Source organism: Cygnus atratus, chromosome 1, assembly GCF_013377495.2.
Source record: "Cygnus atratus isolate AKBS03 ecotype Queensland, Australia chromosome 1, CAtr_DNAZoo_HiC_assembly, whole genome shotgun sequence".
Lineage (NCBI taxonomy): Eukaryota > Metazoa > Chordata > Aves > Anseriformes > Anatidae > Cygnus > Cygnus atratus.
Window position 1 is genome coordinate 192793432 of NC_066362.1, and position 25427 is coordinate 192818858.

The 25427-nt window shown below is 37.1% G+C and overlaps 1 protein-coding gene across 2 annotated transcripts in view; it reads right to left on the reverse strand.

The window, feature by feature from the left end:
• GRIA4 (glutamate ionotropic receptor AMPA type subunit 4) overlaps positions 1–25427 on the reverse strand; it is a 224112-nt gene that overhangs the window by 33871 nt on the left and 164814 nt on the right. For both annotated transcript variants that reach the window (XM_035542453.1, XM_035542454.1), the window contains exons 10-13: positions 21197–21403; positions 14327–14697; positions 12790–12988; positions 7553–7800 (exon numbers count right to left, since the gene is read on the reverse strand). In XM_035542453.1, the coding sequence (XP_035398346.1) occupies positions 7553–7800; positions 12790–12988; positions 14327–14697; positions 21197–21403 (1025 nt within the window). The remainder of the gene's footprint in view (positions 1–7552; positions 7801–12789; positions 12989–14326; positions 14698–21196; positions 21404–25427) is intronic.

Here is a 25427-nt window from a genome sequence, read left to right on the forward strand (position 1 = left end):
TTTCATAACTGGTCTTACTGAGCTCCCAGGGATCTTTCCTGGCATAAGGAACAGGGTGACATGAGCAGAGGTACTATAATGTGATTTTGTGCCACCAAACTGGGAACTGAGTTTCTTGGAAGAGCTTCACCTGCTGTTAGTTGCCTTGTATCACCATTCTCAGTATGGGAAAACAGAAAGGGCAACAGAACAAATTCCTGTGACCTTTGATCTCTGCTCCAGACCAGAGAGCTTTGTTCAGTTATGAATCCCCCCTGAAGTCTGAGGGTGAAAACTTCCTGAAAGTGGCAATGAAAGTGGCAATGCAGAAATAGGCTCTGTGAAGCCAGGTAGATCAGGGATGTCTCTCTGAAGTACTTCAAAGATATATACTATTTTTTTTTTTTTCCCCTCCTGTTCCCTCCTCCCACCACCCCCTCCCCAAGGACAGAGAAAGTGCAGTGAGGGCAGCATCATTGACACTAAAGAGCTATTTTCTTCTAGAGATACAAATATCAGAAACTCTCAATAACAGTGCTCTTCTTTGCAATTTGGTGACTTAAGTCAAGATTGTTTCTACCTTTCTACTTTGTCTCTATTTGTAAAAAATGCAAGATGGAACAAAAATCTCCCAAATAGAAGATTTTGCTTAAATATGTTTGCTTGTACATCCTGCAGTGGAGCTCATTAGCCAAATGTCTAGTGCATTTATAAATTTTTCCTCTTTTTTACTGGACTCTTTCCTTATGGAGGAGACCCTTACCTTAATTAAAAATGAGAAAATTAATACATGAAGCATCCCAAGGGAACAGAGCAAACTCGTATTCTGATCTCTGTTCTCAAGGCCTTTATTTTTACCTTTAAAACAGACATTCTGTCTTCAAACAGATATAATCAGAGATGATCCAGGTAATAGAAACTAAGTATGCCTTCTGGACTCAGCTGAAGGAACAACTTGCTAACATTCATTGCCAGACTTTATATTCACTGATCTTCTTTTGACCCCTGACTTTTACATTCCTTGCTAAGCAGTGGCCCACTCTCTGTCTTTTTACCTAGTAAATGTTATTTTTAGTTGACAGAAAACCTAGTAATCTCTGAAGGATTTGACCCACTTGAGAAAAAAAACAAACATGCTATAAGCTCTGACACAGTAGTAGTGGGGTAGTGGGGTGTTATTTCATGCCTTGTTATGCCTAAAGTAAAGGGAAGAATATTATGTGAAGTTATACAGTATGATCTACACCATCAGTCAAAATGGGATAATGTTTGCAATATGCATAAAATGTTACAGAACACATTCTAGTCTTCAAATCATTTTGCATCACAGAAATGAATAACCTTATATAATCTCAGTAAGTTGAATACCTGAGTAAAATCCTGTTCTTGTAAATACCAACAGCTTGCCTTGTAACTATGTAGGGATTCCCGTTTTCTCCAGTGCCCCTTGCTTTACAAAAATAGAGGTCAAACTCATTTATTTCATGTTACTAACACAATTTTTCATCAAGTCTCCATTGTTCACCAGTTGTCTCAATATCTTCTCTGCATCTAACAAAACCAACAACAGTTTCTAGCTCCTTCAGTGCTCTTCTGAAACAATTGCCTCTATTATGATGGCGCTGCTTACGGGCAAGACTAGGCATTCTGGCAGAATACGAGAAACAAATGAAAAAGAATTGAACTTGCTTCTTCTGTATCTCTTGTCACTGTAACAGACATACGTCTCCAGTATGACCTGGGTAGGTGCTTGGACACCAGTGTTGCCAGCTGGATGGATGGCTAGCCAGAAGAAGAAATACCTGTTTTCCTCTCTGAATCACCAGAACAATTCCAATGCACGCAGGGCACAGACCTGACATCAGTGACCCAAGTGTACGTTACCTCTGCCTATTTCTGTATCTTTCTAGGAACAGGAACAGAGATATGTAGAAAGACACATGGTAGAATAGCTCCATCACTAATATTAGTTTAAAAATAAATTTATGAAGTCCTTTGAACAATATAGGGTGCATCAAAGTGTGGACATAAAATAAGCATTTGCTTACAACACAACTTGCACACGGAAGCTCCACACCTGGGAAAACTCTATTTTTTGTCAAGATTCATGGATTCCACAGTACAAGACCTCTGAAAAACTCTAGTGAAAGAGAACTGGGCTCTATCTCGTCATAGCATATTAACAATAAACAGTTTTGACAGTGAATGATGATCTGGGAAATCTTCCTACAATAAGATCCTCATACTCCAGTCTCTGAAAACATCAAGGTCAGAATTTGATAAAAAGTTTAACACTCCCGTCAGAAGATATTATACTATCAGATTTATTCTTATTTTCCTAAGATTGTTTCACGTCAATGAAAAATGTCCAAAACAAAGAATAAGGAATATCCCATCCTACGCAAGGTCTATCAGTATTTCATATTAATGTGCATGCATTACCAAAGTTTTCCTTGAAACACACATTTCTAACCAAGGGACCAGACTGGATATATACGTGAAAAGCAAAGGACGACACTGTCAGCTTTAGTACCACATGGAAACTAAGAACTGCAATTTTAGAGATTTACCTGAAAAAAATAGGACTAGCTAAAGTCACTGAGATCAAGACAGTAGGTTGTAAAGCCCACAGATACCCCCATCATAACAGATCTTTTTTACCTTATTCACATAAACTCATGGGCTTCTTCAAGAAAAAGGTCCCTCCACCACAGAGCCTTCTCTTAAAGCTCTTTCAAGTACTGCACAATTGTATCAAATAGGTAACTGCATAATATATTGACAGGGCACCCTGAGGATGCCTTTTGCACTCCAAGCTCTCTCCAGGGAGCTCCTTCCTTGTGAGGGATAGAAACCGAAGTCCACAGCTTTACTCACATTGCACTTCTGCACTTCACACCAGTTGCTAGAACAAACAGAAAATTATATCTACATCACCTGCTTCAGTGGAGGAAGAACTGGCACTTTAGCTGGTGTAAGGAGTCAACTCATGTCATCAGCTATCGCTGTGTGGCCTTTTTCTCCTTCCTCGCTAGAACATGAACAATTCCTTCTAAAGTCAAAGTGGAATTATTCTTTTGCTACATTAAAAGAATAAGGACTTGAATAATGAAATATAGAATCCTAGATTCATTTCTATAATCACTCCCTGTAATTGCAAAAGCAGGAACTTAATGCCACTCTGGATTTCATCAGGTTGGTGAAGGACCACCACCAATATCTAAAATACATCAGCACATTTATTCACGCGACAGTTTTTAATTATGCCACTCTCACCTAGCAGGACTCAAAGTGTCTTACCAGACACTCAAAACCCGACCAGCTTACACTTACTCACACTGCACACTGTGGGCTGCAGGCCAGGCCAGCACAATGCCCTCGGTTAAAAAGTCGTGGCAACAATGACAACTCCTGATGTTTTAGCTTAACCTGTCATCTTTGCATCAAACAGCTTCATGGTACAAAAAAGTAGAAAAAGCTTGTAGTGTACCTTTAAGACAATATTGCCCCTAATTCATTTTTCATTACCTCTTAAGAGTGAAGAACTTTTGTATTCATCACTATTCAGGCTTGTCTATGATGCCTACATATCCAAAACAGAAATGCACAGGCATGCAAGGCGCAGGATTTGCATAGTACAAGATCTCCAGGTACTGCCCTCTAGAAACACAGACTACTGCAAGTGGCAAGGCAGACAAGCCAGGGGTGGTCCACAGTGGCCATGAGGCCGTCTTCCAATGACACCACATTTACAAAGACAGGTCTTGCTAAGCAGAGAAGTGGCACTCTCTTAATCACCTTTCAATACACCACCTTTGAAGAAAAAAACTCATTATTTCACGTTGATTACTACACAGTAGTTTTGGACAGATACCTACCGTGGTGGGAAGAGAAAACAGTAGGGACAGCTGTGTAGTGCTATGAGAGAAACTCAATTTTTGTTGTGACCAGAGTCTTTGCCCTCAATCACACATTCCTTTTTAAATGTTAGTCTTTTATCAAATTATCTAGAAATGGATATCACTGAAAAGGAGGGAAGGAAGGAGACACACCTGATGTGTAGAGTGGTACTGCCCAGCGGGCGTAAAAGAAACACACATCAGGCATTTCCCATTCTCTTCCATCCAGTGATATGCATGAATCCTACTACTCCACCAGCACTGAGAAAAAACCAAATTAGCCAATAGCTACTGGTTGAACACTGCAGGAGTGTGGCATGGAACCCAATAACGAAGAGTTTCAAAGTAAAATCCACTATCGTGCTCATGTGTAGGGTCATGAGCAACAGAGAGACCCATCCCTGGATCACTCTGACAGGTGGATTTCATCTGCATGAGCGAAGTGATGGGTGTGTGCTCTGTAATGAACATGGGAACAGTGATGTGATGGCAGGGTACCATCACCAGTCCTGTGCTACAGGAAAAAAATCTGACTAAGTCTCCCCCACTTTCGGTCTGTGCTACATCTGTGAAAACATACAGTTTGATTCTCCATATACTCACATTAATTTTATGCAGGTGTTACTGCATTTTCAGTGAAGAAACTCCTGATTTATAATCATTGTAGGTAGGAGGATGATTAAGAACAGAATACCTCAAGTGAAATAGGTATTCAAAGAGCTTAGTAAATAATTTGCTATGAATAATTCATTTGAAAAAAATTGATATTTTCCCCTAGTCCTGAACAGCGCAAGAATAGAGTGTGAATGTTTAACATTTATATGTTACTTGCAATTATTTGTGAACTACATCAAGTAACTTGTAGTTTACGCATAACTCAAATAGGAAATTATGATTATTAAATAAAACATAAAATTTACAACTCCCAAAGCAAATTATGTCTTTTGACTAATTTATGTAATGATCTTAGCTAGTCTGCCCTTCATGAATTTCAAACTGCATGTTCAATATTTGCAATTATCTGTGCAGGCAGCAGTTACATAAGTCATCTGACCAGTAGCAGTCACACCACCATGTGAGATGCAGTCAACATAGAAAAACCAGCACACTACAGTTTCAAAGAGTTCAGAAAATACTGAAGCATGCAGTTAAAAATTACAGCTGAATCTTTTCCCTTCAAAAGCACGTGGGTAGGAAGCTTGTCCCTTCTTCACTGAGCACTAGTGTCTATTGACATACATGGATGAGGTGGTAGGAACGTGAGGTGTTGCTTATTCTTTCTTTTTGTCCAGAACATTAAGTTTGTTGCTTAATGTTTTTTAATGGGTGAGCAGCACTGACGTGTTGCTTGAGGTTTGTCGCTGGGGCTGGAGAGGGAATTGGGTGCAGCAGGAGAACAAGCAGCTTAGCACAAGTGAAAGAAAGGCTCGGGAAAGGCATGGATATTGACAGCCAGTCGAGACAGCTTGAAAGAAGATTTGGTCTGATTTTCAGGTTGGGTAAGATTCACCCTTTTTGAAATATGTTTGAAGGTAGAAGGTGAAAACTAAATGCTGTTAATCACATTGGCCTCGTGTTAATTGCTGACCCCAACTTAGACCACACTGTGGCCTCACTGAAACATATGGGATCTTTGTCTTCAGCTGGGATGGAACCAGGATTTCATACTTGATCCTTACAATAATGGCTTTTATTTTCTTTATTTTATTCTTATTCAACTGTCTTACTAGGCCCTCTTCCTTCTAAATCTAACTTCTTGTTTAGATGTCTAGGACCTATTATTCCTATGTATTTTTATCTTGCCAGCTAACCAAACCTGAAATAAACCTAAATGTGACACAAAACCACTGGCTGCTAATGCTTAGTATAACAGGCTGTCTGTTATTGGTGGTGTTAAATACCCAGCAGAAAATAATGAGAGGGAATAAAGAGCACCACAAAGCATGCTTAGAGCAAGCAGCCCACTGCTAGGATATATATGTGAGCAGCTAAAATGATTCCTAAAAAGTTTGGCCTGGCTTTGGCCAGTAAAGCATGACTGTGTCAGCAATGGGCACTTCTTTAATATCTGAGCTGCAGTAAAAGCAGCTCCACTCAGCTGCAGTGCTTCCTTCCACTTCTAGGTTGTCTGAAGCACTGAGAAGGAAATAGCAATATATTAGAAATATATAATAAAAAATAAGTGTCTGTGTGCTTTGAAAATATATCTAGATGATAATCACGCTTTCCTATTATCTGCTGCCTTCTACTTGAAGAACCCAGTGAGCTCAGGAGATGGTTTTCTTTACAATTAATATTTTTATTGTTGACATTTCCCCTCTCTCATCTCTGTATATTCTCTTACTGCTCTGTTCAGTCATGAATATGACAGTTTTTAAATCTGAGAGATACTGGATGTTAAGGACCAAAAATTCACTCAGTCACCAAAATAATTGACTTGATTTTCTAGCCCTGCACATACAAACCTTCTTCTGTTGCAGACGGAAATGAGTCTGGTGATACTCCCATCCCCATCACAGCAGGACAGCTAAGGCTGCTGAGGTTTGTGGTATCATGTGCAGGTTAAATCAGTGAGTTAAGAGTGAATCTAGTTATCTGCATAGTGGCAAAGATGCTTTCTCTGCAGTAATGGACGTAGACAGGTATCTCTGGTTGTTTCCTGCACAGAACTGTCTCCATCTGCACTTGCAGCTCCTCCCCTCAATGCACCTCATCTCCCTTGTGACTATTTCATCAGAGCCCATTTCAACCCTTATTTGTGAGAACATGGGTGAAATCTGTGCAGTGGAGTACTGGTTGCTCCATGCTCATTTCCTCTCCCCAGCTCACATCCACCCTATCGCTGTAAGATACCACGGACCACAACCCCCCAGTTTTCGAGTTGTTCTTATGTTTTGAATAAAATTGGCAAGTCTACCATAGGAAAAAGACAATTCTGTTTGTCTTTGAAGACACCACAATGGTAAATATTGCCAATTTTAACACAGACTAGTGCCTATACCTCTATTCCCCTCAAAATTTGAATGAAAAGCAAATGATGTTCTCTCTGGTAATCAAAAACTCTCCTACTTGACTGTGTCTGGTACCAAGAAAACAAAAATACTGCTACGTTTGAAGGCAGTACTGAAATGCATAATGCTAGAAACACAAACTTTTTTTTTTTTCTAAATAAGAAGGTGCTTTAGTAAAAGTACTTTAATGAAGCTGCTTTAATGAAGGAATAATTGCCTTTAAGTGATGATATTTGAAAAAAAGATATTACAAGCAACTTCTTATTCAGAAATTAGCAGCCAGGATCAATAAACAAAACATAAAATGTAGGCAGATACCGATGTGGATAATGTATGCATAATACTGCTATAAAGAGTTGAATTTGGTGAAAAAAGCTGATGAAATAGAATAGGTGATGTTAATTCTATTGAGGCTGACTTCAAGTAGCTAGTGTTCAACCAGTTTGGTTTTTATATGGCCTTGAAAGATATGCCAACTATAGCTGCTTAATCCATATTGCAATTAGAAACTGTTACCTTTGTTGATCAACAAAATATGAAATGGAAGAAAAGAAAAATAACATACCATGTTCACACACAAAACAAAAAGAGCTATATCAGGGACATCAGGGAAGGTGGAATACTATAACAACACATTTTATATTGTTATACTATTCCACCCACCTTAATGGAGAACCCTTCGGTGTGGCTACGCCATAGCCTTTCGAATCCAGATTTCCTCCCACTTTCATGGTGTCACAAGGCTTTCGTTGCTCAATGTATTCATTCATGGTGGACTCCAGCAGGAAGGCAAACTTGCCCTTGGATTTGCGGACACGAGCTACTCCCTCTGCAGTAGTCCTAGTGAACACTGACGGCTCTGCTGATTTCATGTAGGTCCACATCTTTTCATACACTGCTATTTTTGATCTCTGGAGAAAATCAAAAAGAAGTTAGAACAAAAGAATGTTGCAACATTTCAGAGTGGCACTATTCAAAATAAAATCAATAGCATTTAATTTTTCAAACAAGTGGGGTTGGGAAAATCTGACTTGGATAAGGATTTTTTTTTTTAAATTTCATGATTATTAAAAAAAAAAAAAGAAAAAATATAAATACTATAAAATCACATATCACATTTAGGCCCAGTTAACCTCTATCAGTTACAGATTAAGGCAGTTCACACAGAGTTCACACAGTCAGTGTTATAAAGTGTGTTTTAGGGAATTATACACAAAATAGAAATCCATAACAAACTTGGGAAAGAGAAAAAATAAAATAATCCCCCATAAACACTGAGATAAATGTTGAGACAATTCTTAGCTCTAACACCTGCTTCTTACACCATTAAAACTGCAATAGCTTAAATAAGATTTCTACTTATTCAGTAATTCAGAGTCCAGAATTGATTCAACTTACATTCAGAAAGTCTGTACAACATTTCAAGACATGGGTTACAATAAAAGATGTAAACATCAAACTGGATGAAATATGCTATTAAAGGAAACATAATGCTGGGAGTATTTTATCTTAAAGAAATATTAGGTATGTTTTTAGAACAGCAGTATCAGTGGGTTTATTTCAAAGACTGATCTTGAAAGTAATTGAGTAAGAAATATGCAAGACTGGGTAAGAAATGTGCAAGAATTCATGGCTTAGTTGGAGGTTTTCCTGACTTGGAATGTGTGGTGGAATCACAAATAACGGCTTTAGCAAAAATAAAACTTAAGCAAAAATAAAAACAAATAAAAAAATCATCAGCAAGGGAAGAATTCAAAATGGAAACCTCAGTGGTGAAACTACTGTCAAGATGAGAAACTTCCCATGCTAGTTATGTTCATTCAGCAACTCCTTTGCTTCATCCAGCAACAGTGATATGCAAAGCAGCAGTGTGTCAGCTGAACGTTATCCAGTGTTTTTATTTAATGAGAGATGGCACTTATCTTCTCTTATGCATGGTGTAAAAAAGACTGTTTTTACCCATGACTCAAGTCAGCTTTTCTCTGAGTCAACACGAATTTTAAGCAAAGTAAGAACTGGTCTGTGAGCTCATTCCTATGCTATGCTGAGCACTTCAGGAAAATATTATTTTTTATTATAAGGCCCCAAAACAAAGGATCTTGGAATATTTAAACAAATATAAAATCCTATCATCTAGGTGTTATTTAAATTTAGAGTGGCTTAAAAAAGCCTGGAACCAAACCTTTGCATAGGTAAGAGTAATTTCCCTGAGGCACTTCCTTTAGCAATTACTGACTGATTGTATTATTACTTAGAAACTGGTTTGTTAGTGAAGTACGTCCAACTTGAAAGTAAGAGACATTTAAACAGAATTGTTCAATAAAAATACCACACAAATTATCCTTTCTTTTTTATAGCTTGTCTGTATGCATCATTTTATCTGTCAAACACAATAAAACTTAAATGAATAACGGTTGTGTATGTCCATAATCACATCCTGACTTGTCACCCTCTCTTTCCACTGCAGACACATCTACTTTTCATTTACATAAAAGTGACTAAGAGCAGAGCTTAAGCCAAGACATCCATGTGTTCCTTTTGCTCTATACTAATATAATTTCATGGATTTAAACTTACAGAAAGAAAAAAATGGAAGAGAACAGTAATGAATCAGGCTTAATTTCAGAGTATCTACTTGCTTTTGTCTACCTTCACTTTCAATCACTTACATCTTAAAATTCTTATAATGAGATAAACATATAATAGGTCACTATCCTTCAAAACTAAACCCACGCAACTCATAAAAATAGCACTATTAGGAATAAGAAATTACACCCTAAACCAACTAAAAAGTTGCATTTAAATTCATTTTTTCAGGATTTATTTTCCTTTGCTTATCAAGAGACAAAAAATATGGAAAGTCTGACAAGTCATCTGCTCTGTGAGAATGTTCTTCTCCCAAGCTTTCATTTGTTAACATTCAATGTACACATGTCAACCCAGAGTGAAAACTGAAGAGCGAACCAACAGATATTCCTTATTATCATACTAAGAAAGCTTTGTAGCTTTCCCCTGCAGTCAGTCAGGCCAGAATGATTTTCTTTTAGGGCTTTTTCTGAGTAAGACTGCTAAAGCTAAGCTTTTTCCTCTTGTTCAAGCTGCTTTTTTCAACTCTTGCTGTTTCCAAAACATAGAGTAAATAGCCAGTAGAATCAAAGCCTTATTTTTCTTAATGATGTCTTTAAAATGACTTTTTCTTTTTCTGTTTTCAGTCTGGATTTAAAGCTGAATGAATAGCTGTTCTGATTTTCTAACATTTTGATCAGAAATGATCAAGTGATAAGAAAATGTCCTGACGGATCAGACTCATCCAGAGAGTAATCACTGATGGAAAAGTTACCCATGACTCTAATTCTAAAACTGATGATGTTTGCTTCCAAACACACCAAAAAAAAAATTCTTAGAATTGGGAAACCTGTTAGAATTGGGAAACAAGCCTTCTTGTACTATTGTTTGAGGCGAGGTCTGAATGTATACATTATGCAAACAGTATCATCCATCAGTGATATTTTATCTTTGTCCCTTTTTTGTACAAAATATTTTTTAGAAATACTGCATACAATAGCATTAGCAATCACAGTACTTCGGCAGAGATTAGAAACCAATTGATGACAGGGCTTCAGTTATGCCATTTAAAAAAAAAAAAGATCATAAATCTAAATCTTGATTAAGCATCAAATTCTGCATCTGCAACTTGGAAGTGTTTGGGGTTACTTTTTTAATGTTTCCTTTTATATTTTGAAAAAAAGGCAAAAATATAAACATCGATTTTACTTCTTTCTCTTAACACTATAAGATTAGAGTGAAATAATGTCTGTCATAGATGGACAAAGAATATTTTTCTTTTTAAGGAGAGATCTTGCCACTTACATGAAATATTGATTCATACAAAAAAGTATCTGTGTTTACAGGATTAAAAAGAATCTTTTTTTTTTTTTTTTTTTGACCAAGACAGTTCTTATGTCAAAAGACCTGACCTCTTTACTTCAAAACAATGGCTTGTAAAAATTTTTTGACATTCTTAAGAAAACAAATCCATTTTTTTATTCTGTTGTACTTCCTTGGGAATTCATTTTTGCACCATTACGTTAAAAACTGCAAGTACTGGATACTCTTGAAAATGCAAGAGGTTAAAACATCAAAAATTAAATAAACTTGCTTGGTTCCCAGTGTCATGGTTTTAGCTATCATCATAGCTTCATTCTGGTGGAAAGAACTATTCAAATGCATATGCTGCAGTTACTGTCTCAACTTGTGATATACTAAAACTGAAATTCCCAGAATTATATGCCTGTATTTGCACAAATTGAGCTAAAGAAGACTCTATTGTCTAAGCATAGATGTAGAAAAATAATACAGAATACTTTGGCAGGCATATGATGTGAAATCAAGGCTTTGAGGGACCAAAAGCTAAGTTCCTACTACCTGAGTGAAAAAAACAATGCTCTGAGAAAACACCTATAACTTCATATTTAGGTGTATAGCAACACGCTGGCTATAGAAGACAGGTGTAGACATCTGTCGCTGAAACACATCCTTTAAAAATGAAGTACCAAGCATCCTAGACATTTATGTGGAATTCTTCTAGAATTGATGTAAAGAGGAATATGCTTTAAAGGGTGACTTATTTCATCACAATACACTTGTCCCATACAGAATGTGTTAGGGTGCTTTTCTTTCTGCAATGTCTACAGAAGAAATCTAGACAACTAACTTAGATTAAACTCCCTGGACAGCTTCATTATGTGAAGGCTGAACTATTGTGTGTTCATTAAATGCCATTTGTGTCTTATAAAGCATCATCATTTTATAGCTAAAAGCATGCAAGAAAATATCTTCGAGTTCCCTCTGGGGCTATCACTTGCAATAAAACAGTTATTTCACTACAGACCTTTTGGGGGACACTCAGCAGCTGCCCCGGAATTGGTACTATCTGTAGTTCACAAATCCCATTCATAATTTGGTTAATGACTGAGTGACTTCAGTTTGGCCAAGCTGAAAACATTCAAGCTATGTGGGACACAGAACAGTTCCCTTTCAATAAGACAATAAGAAGAAATTATCACTCCATCTTCCTTTCCTCTAAAAATGCCTTAACCTGTAGCTTTCAGATAAATAATAACGAACAATTTAATTTCCAAGGAAGAATTACTGGCTTACAACATTTATTCAGAGCCATGTTCAAACACTAAACTCAACACCTTCAGTCACCTAATCTTAACTTTCATCTGCTAGAGACATGAAATAAAGCAGGACCGGTTGTTTATGATGTACTCTTTGTGATGACCAGGCTCCTTTTTTTCCAGCTGGCAAAGGAAGAGGATTACATACAACCACACAAGCACAGGAAAGCAAATGAAAATGAAGTAATCAATAGAGACAGCACAGACATATAAATGGTTATTTAGGCTATTTCCTAATGTTACAACCACATTCCCCCAAGATATATTTTCTCTTTATTATTCATTTGAAAGTCAGCAAATTAAAAAATGCATTTCCTATCCACCACTCAAGACCCTAAAGCAAAATGCACACAGCCAAATCCATAAGTAGAAGCAAAACCTGCAAGACTGCATGTTATCATCATAGTTTCAATGCTGCACATCATTTCAGTGCTGTAGCTTCAAATGAATCAATAGTGCAATGCTGCTTTAATTATCACTGGCTCCAGTATCCCTTGGGGCAGCTCTTCTCCCCTTTGTGACAGGATCAATAAGCTTTCCACAAATTAAAATAACTGGAAACTCCAACAAATGGTGTCAGGGGGTAAAAATGTAGATAAAGTATTGCAGGAGTTACAAAGCATTTTATATATAATTGCAAAATAACATTTCACCCTTCCAAGCATCTTATCAGAGTGGTCAGTAGGGAGAGCTGTTCTAATGGACATGTTAACTTACTCTGAAGAACTCTTTGGTTGACCCTGAGTCCAGTGTCCCGTAAGCAATTTCAGTTTGTTTGGCAAGGTCTTCTGCACTTTCTATGGGCGAGACCATTCGCTCAACAGTCAAGAAAGCAGCGAGGTTAGCAGTATAGGATGAAATAATGATGAGCGTGAAGAACCACCAGACACCTCCAACAATGCGACCTGAGAGGGATCTAAACATGAATAAGATAATGCACATTTTCCTGTCTCTTAAGCCACAAAGAGAGAAGGCAATGTTATTACAGAACATGTCATTACGTAACAGTCAATGGGAGGGAGATTATTTGCTTTTTGAATTCTAATATATGCGTTTTCTCTCGAATCTCAATGCCTATGGTACAGAGTCCACTGTACTAGCACATCACGCATATACAGAAGTACGAATTCTGTTGAACAGTAATCCCAATGTTCTTATTATTTCAGGAAATTATTAACATGGCAAAAATTTTGTCAAAAATCCTGGGTAGATAATCACTTTTGGGAGACAAAAGTAAAGCATGGTAGTTGCAAATCAGTAGCTTTCTGTTTCTTCGTTATAAAAAAAAAAAAAAAAAAAAAAAAGCCTTAGCACATGGGTTATATTGGCTCTAGGATTAAAATGTTCCTGTCACCCATACAGCATATGTTCAGTTATCACAAACTTATCAAACATCCTACAAGCTACTATAAAAAATTGACTTTTTCACTTTTTTTGTTATTTAAGAAGCAAGTATTTAGTGGAAACATATTTATGTTAAGTAGAAAATATATTTTCCATTTTAACACTGGTAATTTGATGAGAAGGCTGTTGAAGGGTAACATATTAACCTAGTATTAATCATCAGCAATTTTATTGCTAACTTCAATAACAGCAGAGTTAGGCCAATGCTGAATGCTGTCAAAATCTCACTGTTAATACAAGTTTGAAAGATTGGGTCATCATGTCAAAATAAGAAGTTGTAGTTACTCCACACTAAAGTTCCAGAACATCTAAAAAGGTTGAGAAATTCAGGACTGGGGTCACATATTACATCTGAGGTAACCCACTCTGCAAGGTCTAGCTTGGCAATACAACGTGGTTTCTCAGAAACAGACGACCAAATATTGTCTCTCTTGTAGACAGTGATATCCTGGAAGCAGTGCTGCAGAACTTAATAGGGAACAGAAATGGGACATTCATTCATGCAAGGCAAATACTCAGCATAATAGCGTGCATTTCATAATTGCAATACAATGGAACTAATTTAGCAACAACATAATTCCTCTGAAGTCAACTCAGTGGAATTGCCCCTGTGTGTACCTGCTGTTTCTGAGAGCTCTTTGTGATTTATGCACGTTGACATATGTAAAATAATAATGTCTGAAATTCAAAACAGATTCTCTGTTGCCCTTATCACAGCTATTAAAAAAAAAGAAAAATGAAAAGACTTCCTAAACAATGAACCTCAAAACACTGCCAGGAAAATAAAAAGGAAGATTTTATGCTTCAGTGTTGAAGATAAAATGCAAATGTAAAAAGATTTGACACAAACCTTGGGGAAATATCACATCCTTGTTGCATAAAGGCACCCAGGGAAAACCAGAGGCTGTTGAATATGCCAAACTCATTGGGAGGTTGGTCACTGGGTCCTTCTTTCCCATCCTCTGGTTCTTCTGTGTGCCACTCGTATGGGCTAAACCTGCTAACTAGGAACAGGACCACACTGACACCAATGTAGGCAAAGACTATGCACATCCAGATCTCATACGCCAAAGGGTCCAAGAAGGAAAACACTCCTGGTTTAGATTTCTGGGGCTTTTTGATCATAATGGATATCCCCAAACTCATAAAAGGCTTAGAAAAATCAATGACCTCTTCTCGTACCAAAGTGATGGTCAGAGGCGCAACAGCAATCTCTGCTTTCTATAAAGAAAAAAGAAATATAGATGTATATATTAATTGGAGTTGACTTATACTCAGCTAAGCAGCTAATTCCAAAAGTATGTTATCAACATCAGGACACTGTGGCTTATGTTCTTCACACCATGTTTCTGTTTCTTTCTATTACAGTCAATATGCTTTTGTTAAGACATATACACATTGCAGAGTTCTATTTTACAAAATTACAGAAATACTTAGTTTGATTAGGAGAGCAGTACTGTAGGTAGATCATTTTAGGTATTAATTTATATTTAATGTAAAGGAATTAAGGTAAGAATGCAAAATAAGAATGGCCGTATTGTCAATGAATGTATAGAGATTATTTTATAAGATCCCAGAAAAAGTTATTTATTACTGTATTTTCATAAGGTACAATCATTTTTTATGGGCAAACCAGCTCGTAGTCTCAAGTAAATTTGAAATTCCGTGAAGCAGCAAAGGTGATTAATTAATACCACAATGCCATAAAACTACACAAAATATCTTGGGGGAAAGATAGTTCTGTAAGAATGAATCACGTTTTGAACAGTGCAAAAAGGCAAGTATACAGAAAATAGATGTGCAAAATTATGCAGGTAAAGGATGGAAATTGTACTGAATCCATTTCCATCAGAGAAAGAGAAAAAAATTGTTTCTAAACATGTTTATAATGAAATGCCAGTCTTGAATGGATCATTACTGATGATGATGGTGATTAGGGCTGCTAACAATGATGTCTACTTTAACTATAAAGGTATTGCAGCTGTGCTAATGTGTCATTTTTTGCTCAGGCACTTCATATGACACCAAGGTTTGCTCCTTGCCTTGCCTTGCCCTGCATGCTAAAGCTGTCATTATAGCAGTGCATAAGCTGGGAATTGTAAGAGCAACTGGGACAGAATATGCACTGGTAGGAGGGGAGCAGAGACGCAGAAGCTGCTGAAACCTTTTTCCTGTTCATTATCCCAGGCGGACTCTCAAAGCAGAGCCCTGTCTCTCTGGCTACTCTGGACATCTTAGCTGATGGGCTAAAGAGGGTAACTGAGTATATTTTAAAATACTTTGTTTTTGTTGTAAATAAGGTGGACTCAAAACCTGCCTTCAGGCCTTAATATATGAGATAATCTGCCTGTATATCCCCCCATCCCAGGCCCAGTTGTCTTCACAGGCACAAGGGAGCTATTCATAAATCTTCATAATATAACTATCTTCGTTTTCTTTTCTAAATACTCTGTTGGCCCAAATTCATCTTACTGAACAGCATCTTCAGATACAGTACATATTCCATAGTTTATCAAAGCATTTAAGCATGTTTGCCTTTTAGTAAGTTCTTAAGGACATTCATACTCAGTAAAATACACAAGGATATATTTAAATCCCATCAATTTCAATAAGATTAAAACATGCTGAAAATTAAGGATGTGCTTAAATAGTTTGTCTAATGCAAGTGTTACATAAATAGCTTGCGTGATAAAGAAAAAGAGAAACTGCAATATAGGATTTTTCTCATCTCAAAACTTTAAAACAGATAAATGCACTTAAAGTAATACGTTCTTAGTTATTTTTTATACTAAGTTATACAGAGGTATATATATTTTATGGAATTTAATTTAAAACTAATGTAATGTAGTTTTTAAAAATCTGTATTGGTAGCTGTATAATTTTGAATAATTCAAAAGAAGTGACTCATTCCAATGCAATAGCCCCCAAATGCAAATTTATATTTAAATTATTATATATTAATCATCAGGTCATATCTCTCATTCTGAAATAGTTGTGATGCAAACACTTACCATAATATTATGTAAACATATCACAATTTAAACAATACAATTAAAATCATAATTTTGCAAGCATATCAGACATTTCTGATGCTAATAGCTTGGGTAAACATTATAATAATATCATTAATTCTCTGAATTTTAATGTAAATTTTGTAATATAGGGCATTTAAAAAAATTTTACTTCTTGATGTCTTATAATTTCATGAGTCTGACTGAAATAGATTATATGTTATCAGTAAAAACTATGAAAAAGAAATAACATCTAAAATATATTTTAAAATGTTCTGACAGTTGTAAGTAGATTACGGTGCCTGTAGTCTAAGGACTGTATGATGGTTTCGTTTACTGGCACTGCAGCATATTTTTGTATTTCATCTCACTCATCACTTCCTTTTTCTAGAATGATGGTTTCTGTCCTTAAGAGTCAGTTATTTTATATCCCTAAATTTTAGTCGTTGTGAATGCCTAATGTGGAGTCCTTGAAATGAAATGGCTCAGGGAAACTGGGATCTACAACTGCTAATCTTTGCTGTATTTGTCACATAGTGGTATCTTTATTAATGCTTGGTGTAAATGTTCATCTTGGTTACTGGGCTTCAAAAGTGTTGGCTAAGACTTGATTTTGTGTACGTGTGTGTATGTCTGCAGATTGTGACTGGCCTTAAAACAGGGATCCCTGAAGGTCATTAGTTTTTACGATGTAAGGTGGAAAAGTGATGGCACCATTTTGGTGGTAGCTGTGGAGATTAATTTAAAGACCTAATTAGCACTCTGCATGCTGTATGCGAAACATTGGACGAGCTGCATCTTACCAAATTAAAATGCCTGCAGAGCACATGCAGAACTAGAACTACATCGGAACAAGCCATCTATGCAACCCTAAGGAGTTAAAGAGAAGAAATAGGAACTTATTCCATTTCACTACAGTAGAAATGTCAGATTGTCATAATGTAGATAAATCTTTTTCATGTCAATGAATGTAAGGGGACAGTACGCAGATAGATCACAATTAGATGCCTAATACTTGGAAAAAATGCAGCCTACTCAATCTGATCATACTATTTACTATTTTTGTAGGACTACTGTGCAACATGTTAAGGTTTGCGTAAACTCCTTGTTGAAAGCTAAATAGTGACGATAGCCGTGCATTACAAATATCAGTGTTTCTGCTTTGCCCAGTTAATGTACAACATATAATTACAAATTTAAATGATTAACAATATAATAGTTGAGCAAACTATTCATGATTTGGTTCCCAGTGAAATTTGTTTTGACAAAGACTAATGATACTTCACACTTGAAACAACTGCATCTGTAATAGCATTTCAATCAAGGCTACACCACTACAAGTACAGATGGATTCTGCACCCTTTCGATTCTATACAATGGGACTAGATTAAGTTTGATGGTAGAGATTTTCATTTTTCCAGAACACATTACTGCAACCTTGTGAATAAAATCTGCTTGGTGCAAGCTGTATGAAGGTAGCAAAGCTGTCTGAGAAAAGCAGCAAGTAATTTCAACTTCAAAAGCACGTAGCTTCTCAGATTTTAAACAGAACTGAATTCTGACCTTTTGTGTTAAGCAGTGAAAGAGTAGCATTTTGTGTCAGGAGAATGAATATTTAATTGGGGCTGACTGTTAGTGCATTTGGAAACACCTGTTACACATGGTTAATGGCATTTCAACCCCAGCCAGCATTTCTTTCTGAGTAAGCTAGTTATCAAGGGCTACATAGTCCCACGAGGGACTATGGACGGCATTCAGATACATCAGGGACAAATGAACAAGATTTACTGATAGCTTTTAATATAGCGTTGGGAAAAAAATAGTAATAAATAAATAAAATAATCCCTGCCACTACCTTATGTGCATATGGGTGTCGAGGTAACATGGGATTAAATTGGCACATGCGTCCACCCTCAGTAACACAAGTAGGGCTACATGGCATTAGTGGCACCAAGGCATTGTGGCATGGTGGAAAGAGCAGGAGAGGAACGGAGTGTCTTGTGTGGCACAGGAAAAGTCTGCTCTCACTGGCTGGCCTGAAACCGTCTATTTATCCTTTAATTTGGTTGGGAATTAGTATCTGTAAAATGTTTCCCAAACAGGTTGTCTCGATACCTTGCTAATTTGGTTGCAAATTCTCTCAATCCTGGCTGCTTATAAAAAGCCTTGCTTGAAGCACAGCCAACTACTCAGACTATTTGTGATTATGCTTTGGGGATCTAACAGAGAAGATGAACATTCCCTTACAGCAGAGCTTTGCAGGAAAGACAGGCAGATTTTCCTGCTTTTTCTAAGTGTAACAGTCCAGGAGACCTGCTGCTGTGTAAATCATCTGGCAAGGACTCAAGAAAGTTGCAGGGAGGACGGTCTTCTTGATTTCCCTGTGGAAACCTTAAGTCACAAACTTTTCTTTGTTAACCTGAAGAATGATTTGCTTTAAAGCTACACCTGTAAAAGTGAGGTAAACACGACTGAGGGAGCTCCTGGCCCTAGGGCCAACTGGCATGGGACAGGCTGCATCTCCACCAAGAAAATTCATTAACCTCCAAAATAAGGTGTCTGCATTCAAGCTGCTTATAGTCTTTGCCCCATGATAGTGTCCAACTGGTCCCAGAAATTTTTTTGGAGAGTAATTATGGGCCAAAAATACACAAGGGACCATTGTAATAATTTAGCAGATTAGGCAAGAGTTCCAGTGCCTGGAGGAATTCCCCGGTACCACTGATATACTAGGATAGACGTAGCCTAAATAAGCTTTTGGATGGTACAGCAAATATACTGGGTGCAGAGTGCTCTTAGTTCTTTTAGTAAAAAAGCATCCCTGCGAGTTTTGCCGTGGCTCATTCCCAGAGCCCAACTCCAAAACCAAAATCAGACTGCAGCCTTCCTAAACAGACAGTTGTGCAGGAGCTTGTTACTTGGCCATCAAGCCTCTAAAGAGCCTCATTCTTTTCCATTACAAAAAATGAAGTGTTGATCATGTATAGTGGGATGTCCTTTTTGGGAATTTCATTTGCAACAAGTTGCTTATAACTGTGAGCTTCCTTGCTTTCATCTATGTCAACATCAGCAGGTCACATTCCAGTCAGTACTGGCATGAACCTCTGTGTGAGCTTTCCAGCTGCACTTTGTATTTCAGTCTAGTACTAGGGATGTTTGGGTTTCATGAGGTAAATTTTTCAAGACAAGTAAAAGAAAGAAAGAACAACAACAACAACCCTTCCAAAAACAAGCATAAAACTAAAGTGTAATTTCAAGTTTCCTATATAATTTTTAACCAGATGATAGGCCAACAAAACTCTGCTTTTAAAACTCTATGGTATTTGGGCAAGCGAATTTTCTCACAATTTGTAAAATTTCTCATGTTTTAAAAGAAGCTACTGATGTAAAACTGCATAGCCATCACATATATGTGATGGCTACTGGAATTAAAAGCCAGATAAGAAGTTGCTGACATTTTGATAAAATGTCAGAAAACCAAACAGAACAAACAAAAAAAATCCCTTGATTTTTAACATTCTGAGAGTTGAGCTGGTATCTAAGCCACTAAAGCAGATAAACATGCTTAGTGATTACTCAGTTTTTCTCTTGTGAGGTTGGCTCCTTCAAGAACTTCCAAGGACACATAAGGTTTTGTGAGGCTGGTATAACCTTCCCATTCCCATGTGGAAGGGAATCAACAAACTCTGGGGCATTGTTCCCATACTCTTACAGCACAGTCTATTTCACGTTGATGAGATCCCTGAAATGATGCTAACAGAGAAGACTTTGACCAAATTTATCAGTTTTACTTGACAGAAAGGAACAGAAAAGATGTTACTAGGAAAACCACCAGGCTTTTGCCACACATGGCCCTATCCACCACTGGAATTGTAAGGCTCTAACCAAAGCTGTAACTGTGGGTGGACCAAATGGTATGCTGTTGTTTTTCGTATAGGTTGAAGCATGCGACATGTTTATTGGTGGAAAAATTCTCGCCTAAACAATTTCAAAAAATTTTTTAGTCCGTCACCAAAAGTTTCTCTAAAAATTCTGATCTGTTCTCAGTACAGGTATCAGCAGCCGAAGTAATGAGCAAGCACAGTTCTGAGCTTTTGCTACTTTTGGTGACACCAAACACTACGAGTATTTCTTTGGGCTTTTTGGAACTATTTTCACTATTACAATTTTGTCAACAGAATTCTTATTATCCTCTTCTGAAGAATCCTTCTCCAGATCACTGTATAATATATGGTTTTAGTTGCTGAAGTGTCAGGTTTCCTTGATTATATGCTACTCTGTTTATTATATATCTTAATATGATGATCGATTCTCCATTTTTCAGACTAGTCTAAAAGTCTATATTTTCTCAAAGATCTGTCCCCATTCCACGAAAATGAACAAATGACTGATATTCTTCCCAACTAAGTTTTAGAATGTATTAGGAATAGATGGTCTCAATGGTCCTCTATTATTTCTAATGATAACAGATTTTTAAAGGATGTGGAAACTCTGGATGTTCTAATGTCACGAGGTACTAGTTGAATAAACAGCAGAATTTGCATGAAGATATTTGATTTTCTCTTGAAAATAAATGAGAGCACAGAGATATGAAACAGAATTCTGTTTCTTTTCTGTGACTCCAAGGTTTAATAAAATCACATATACTTCCTATTTTATGACTAATGCTACAATAAATTAAAACCTGCTTCAAAAATTGATATGCTTACCCCATAAACAAGTTCTCCCACCATCCCATTCCAGATTTTTGTCTCTGGATCCCTTGCTCCATATTTTCCATCAGGAACAATGGCAATTTTGTACTTGATACCAATATGTTTTGCAATTTCTGACGCCAGATCTACACAGTATCCTTCAAACTTGTCATTCCCTTCAAACGTATCATGGTTTTTCTTGAACATAACATATGGGGCTTCCTATAATGAAAGAAGTAGAACTGTAAAGGAGAAGTGTACAGAATATACTCTGAAAAACAACATGTAATCTAATGATGGAACAACACATTTTTTATCAAAAATGCATAAATAGTATTAGCACATTTAAATTTAAATATATGAGCAGAAATCCTTCTGGAGATGCATTCTATTTATACTGTAATTTGACTTACACATTTCACAAGATTTATCAACCTTTACAAATTATAAAGACAAAAATACCCAAGAATACATATAAATTCTACTTTGTGCTAAATGAAAGACCTTATTGCAGTGTATATTAAAATAAAAGTGTGAACAAAAGTTGAACCTGTACAATGCAAATGACTGTGGGATAATGCAAGGTATAAACTATGCTTTTGACTTCAATAAATAAATATATCCTCTAACATACTGTGGTTACTTTATATGCAATTTCAGGTGCACAGCCTGAATTATTTCTTTTCTCTGTTCTAAGAATGCATAGTTACTCAGAGGCTATATACATTTTAGTGAGAATATGGAAATACGTTCCAGAGGAAACACATATCTTGCCCTTTGAATAAACAGCGCATATTCTGCATGGTCTTTCAGCATGAACCTAAGCATGAACCAAGCATTATGCATGAATAAGCACCATATTAAGCTGATACTGAGTTTACACACTGCAAGAAAAATACCAAAATACCATTTTGGTTGGTGAGTGTCATTGAAAAGAATGAAAAACTGTCCTGAAAGTGGATCTTACACTCCCTGTGTAAACCATATTATCACGATAATAGTGAACATTATGTGATTGGGAAATTAAGGTCACATTTTTCTATTTGGCTCTGTGTGGATTCAGACTTTAGCAATCATTATGTAAAACTATAGTTCCTGGTGGTATTTTAAATGACTTCACATAATCCATAGTAATAGTCAGTTCCAGATAAAATGCTTGTCACTAATGTCACCCTTTGTTTGAATTTACATCACAAAATACTGGCAACTTCAATTTTCTCTTAGGCTATAGCTGTGTTAGCCCTTGGCAAATGTTTTTTTTTTTGACATTGACCTTGGTAGTCCTCTGCTCTAAGCACATCTTTCCTACATACCTAATTAATACACTCATAAAATAACTGTAAATGTGTAGCTTAGGAATTTCTTTTTCATCAATATTACATGAACATCAGTGGTAAGCAGCAGCAATTTTGTGACATACTGTGTGTTTAATAAGCAAAGATATGTGGCATTATATGAGCAATGTGAGGACTGCACAAACCGATTTCAAATATTTTCAGTATGCCAGGTATATTTCTCCTTTCAGACACCAAAATGTAGTTCCTATTAGCTGGATCTGAATCCACCCAAGAGAAGAACTTCATAGGCAAGTCTGAATGGTATATTCAATCTACTATTAAAGTGCGAAAAGGCAGAAAACTAGAAAAGAGAGAGATTGTATGTGAGAGGAACTATTCCCTTTACTTAAGAAAATTTACTCCCTGTAGTAACTGGGCCCAGGATACACCTCAGTATAAGGGCAGAAAAATGGGGCTTTGTGTAATGCAAACGGAGAAAGTTATGTAGTTCGTTTGCTTTAGTGTGACAGAAATATCCTAGATTGAATTAAGCAGTTTGGGAGCCAGGAAGCAGCATTTTTTCCTCAAACGTAGAGGCAGGTTCTGAAGTATTGCAGGAATGTTTCACTGTTAGGTGTAGCCTCAGAAAAGCTCTCCTTCCATCATCTCCTTCTTATGATACTTTCTACTATGGAAATGTCTTTGTAGGCCACAATCCCTTAGCAGAAATTCAGTGTTGGAGGCTGTTTACGTGTTGCCACCATTAATTCAGCTAAGGAACCATGCAGCATAGAAAAGCATCCACAGTGGTCACTTCTAAACCCTGCCTGGGTACCTGGTTCCTTGCCCTATATATACATGGGTAAAAGCCCAGAGAAATTTGAAGGCCATAACAGCAGATTGCTCCATTTCTTGATCACTGCATGGCCATGGATCACCACAGACCTCTAAAACTGGGGCAATCACAAAACAATCTGTTACTATCCTGACGCATGTGACCTGGACGCTTTGGAGACCACTGGGCTACAACAGCATTAACTGCACACTGTAATCACTGCCGTGATGCAGTGCAGCGACTTTGGCCATGCTGAGTTTGTATCTTCTAAAGAAAACTGCTGAATATTAACAATAGTCCACACCACTTTGTATTCCTATCCCCAGTCAAATGAGCCCAATCTTAACTATCTGTGTTCCAGGGTAAGGGAGGGAGAAGAGCAAGGATAACATGTCCTGCCCTCTCTTTGCAGTAGATCTTGATTTTGGGAAGTGTTTTGGGCACGCCTATGAAATGGTCCTCACTCACATAGGGTTGTTGTTCCCGTGAGAGGAAAAGCAAAATCTGGGTCTTTCTACATACGCTATTCCACAAAAATGGTTAAAAATAGAGGAGGAAAATAGTATGTTCTGTGATCCAGCCAAGCACTAGCTAGAAGTACAGCCATGTCCTGTCCAACATTCCAAATCTGTGGGCTCTTACAAGCTTCAGTTATGTTTGCTTGCTGCACCTTAAAAGTCATTTTATTTTCCAATGACCAGAGTTAGCAACTACAAGCTCTTCTGATTCAGCGTTTCTTCTAAGTCCCAGACCAAAGGCATTTGATTAAAGTCATGTCGAAAAATAATTCTGGAGAGCGACTGGAAACAGTCAGGTTCAGAGGAGGCCAGGTCAACCTGCTCCTTGTCCCAAAACCCAGACACCGTGCTGCTGCCTGCACCTCATCGATAGGGCTTCTACAAAAAAGCACTCCAATTGCCTCTGCAGAACAAAGCGAAGTGACAGATGCCTTATTTTTCCTGTTAATGGATAAATAAACTTCATCCTGCCTCACCCCAAGTTCTTTGAGGGAATGCTGAGAAGGGTAACAGCAGGGTCCAGCACCATTCCCCATGGGTGCTAGTAGGGGCAACCCCATCCAGTGGAGGGACCAGTGACAGAGGACTGAGAAAACCTGGGTTCGGGCAGGGATCGTTTGAGAGACTTGGAGGAACCACAGTGGTTCTCTCCCCTCCCATTTCTCTTTCTACCCACCCTGATATCACTGATTTAGAGCAAAATACAGCAAAGAACATCGTTTACAATGTGAATCTATTATAGACTGAGGTAGTATTTCTTGCTGGGGCTGCTTTAAAAGAAGCTGCAATTGAATGTAATCTGCCAGTGTGAAGCAATCCAATTAAAATTGTGGGAACACATATTACTTCCTGCTTACTGCACTGTCCTTTCCCTCCTGCCTACTTTATAAAGAATAAATAAGAGTTTATTTAATTATTGTGCCAAATAATGAGTGATGTATTCTTCAAGTAGGATTTGATGGGGGAATGTGGATGGGACTGAATGTGGATTTCTGATAAAGATTGTTTACAAGAAAATTCAGATAGCAACACTAATTTCAATTCTGACCATTTCAGACTTTGGGAGTGTTTCAAACTAATGAAGTGTGCAGAATTCATTACAATGACATCAGGACACTGAAAGGCAAGTTTTACTGGTTTGCTAACAAGCAACTTATATGGATGAACTTGCAAGGTCATATTGCAAAGTTATGAAACATCTGAATAGATCAATAGTGTGTACTCAGCCATATCTTGATGTTACTTTCTATCTGTGTCACTGAAAAAAAGATGTTTTATTTTCTGTATAGTCTATCACAATAGCATTTTCTAAACTAGTGGTAATGGTAGTGTAAAGATAAGAGAGATGCAAGATATCTATGGAGAGCTATTATCATTTATTAGATCAGCTGAAATAGCTGAAAACAGTAGCAGGGGTTTTCACCGTTTCCAGTTATAGCCTATTCTCTACTAAAAATATTACTTCTTACCACTAAAATTTTATTTACTACATTTTTGAGCTATAAACTCTTAACTTACTGATGGAAAACACAGATTTGACTTACTGCTGAGTGAGGCTTAACACCACAATACTTGCAAGATTTCAGCTGTTTAATAATATTCTATGGGGTAGTGAA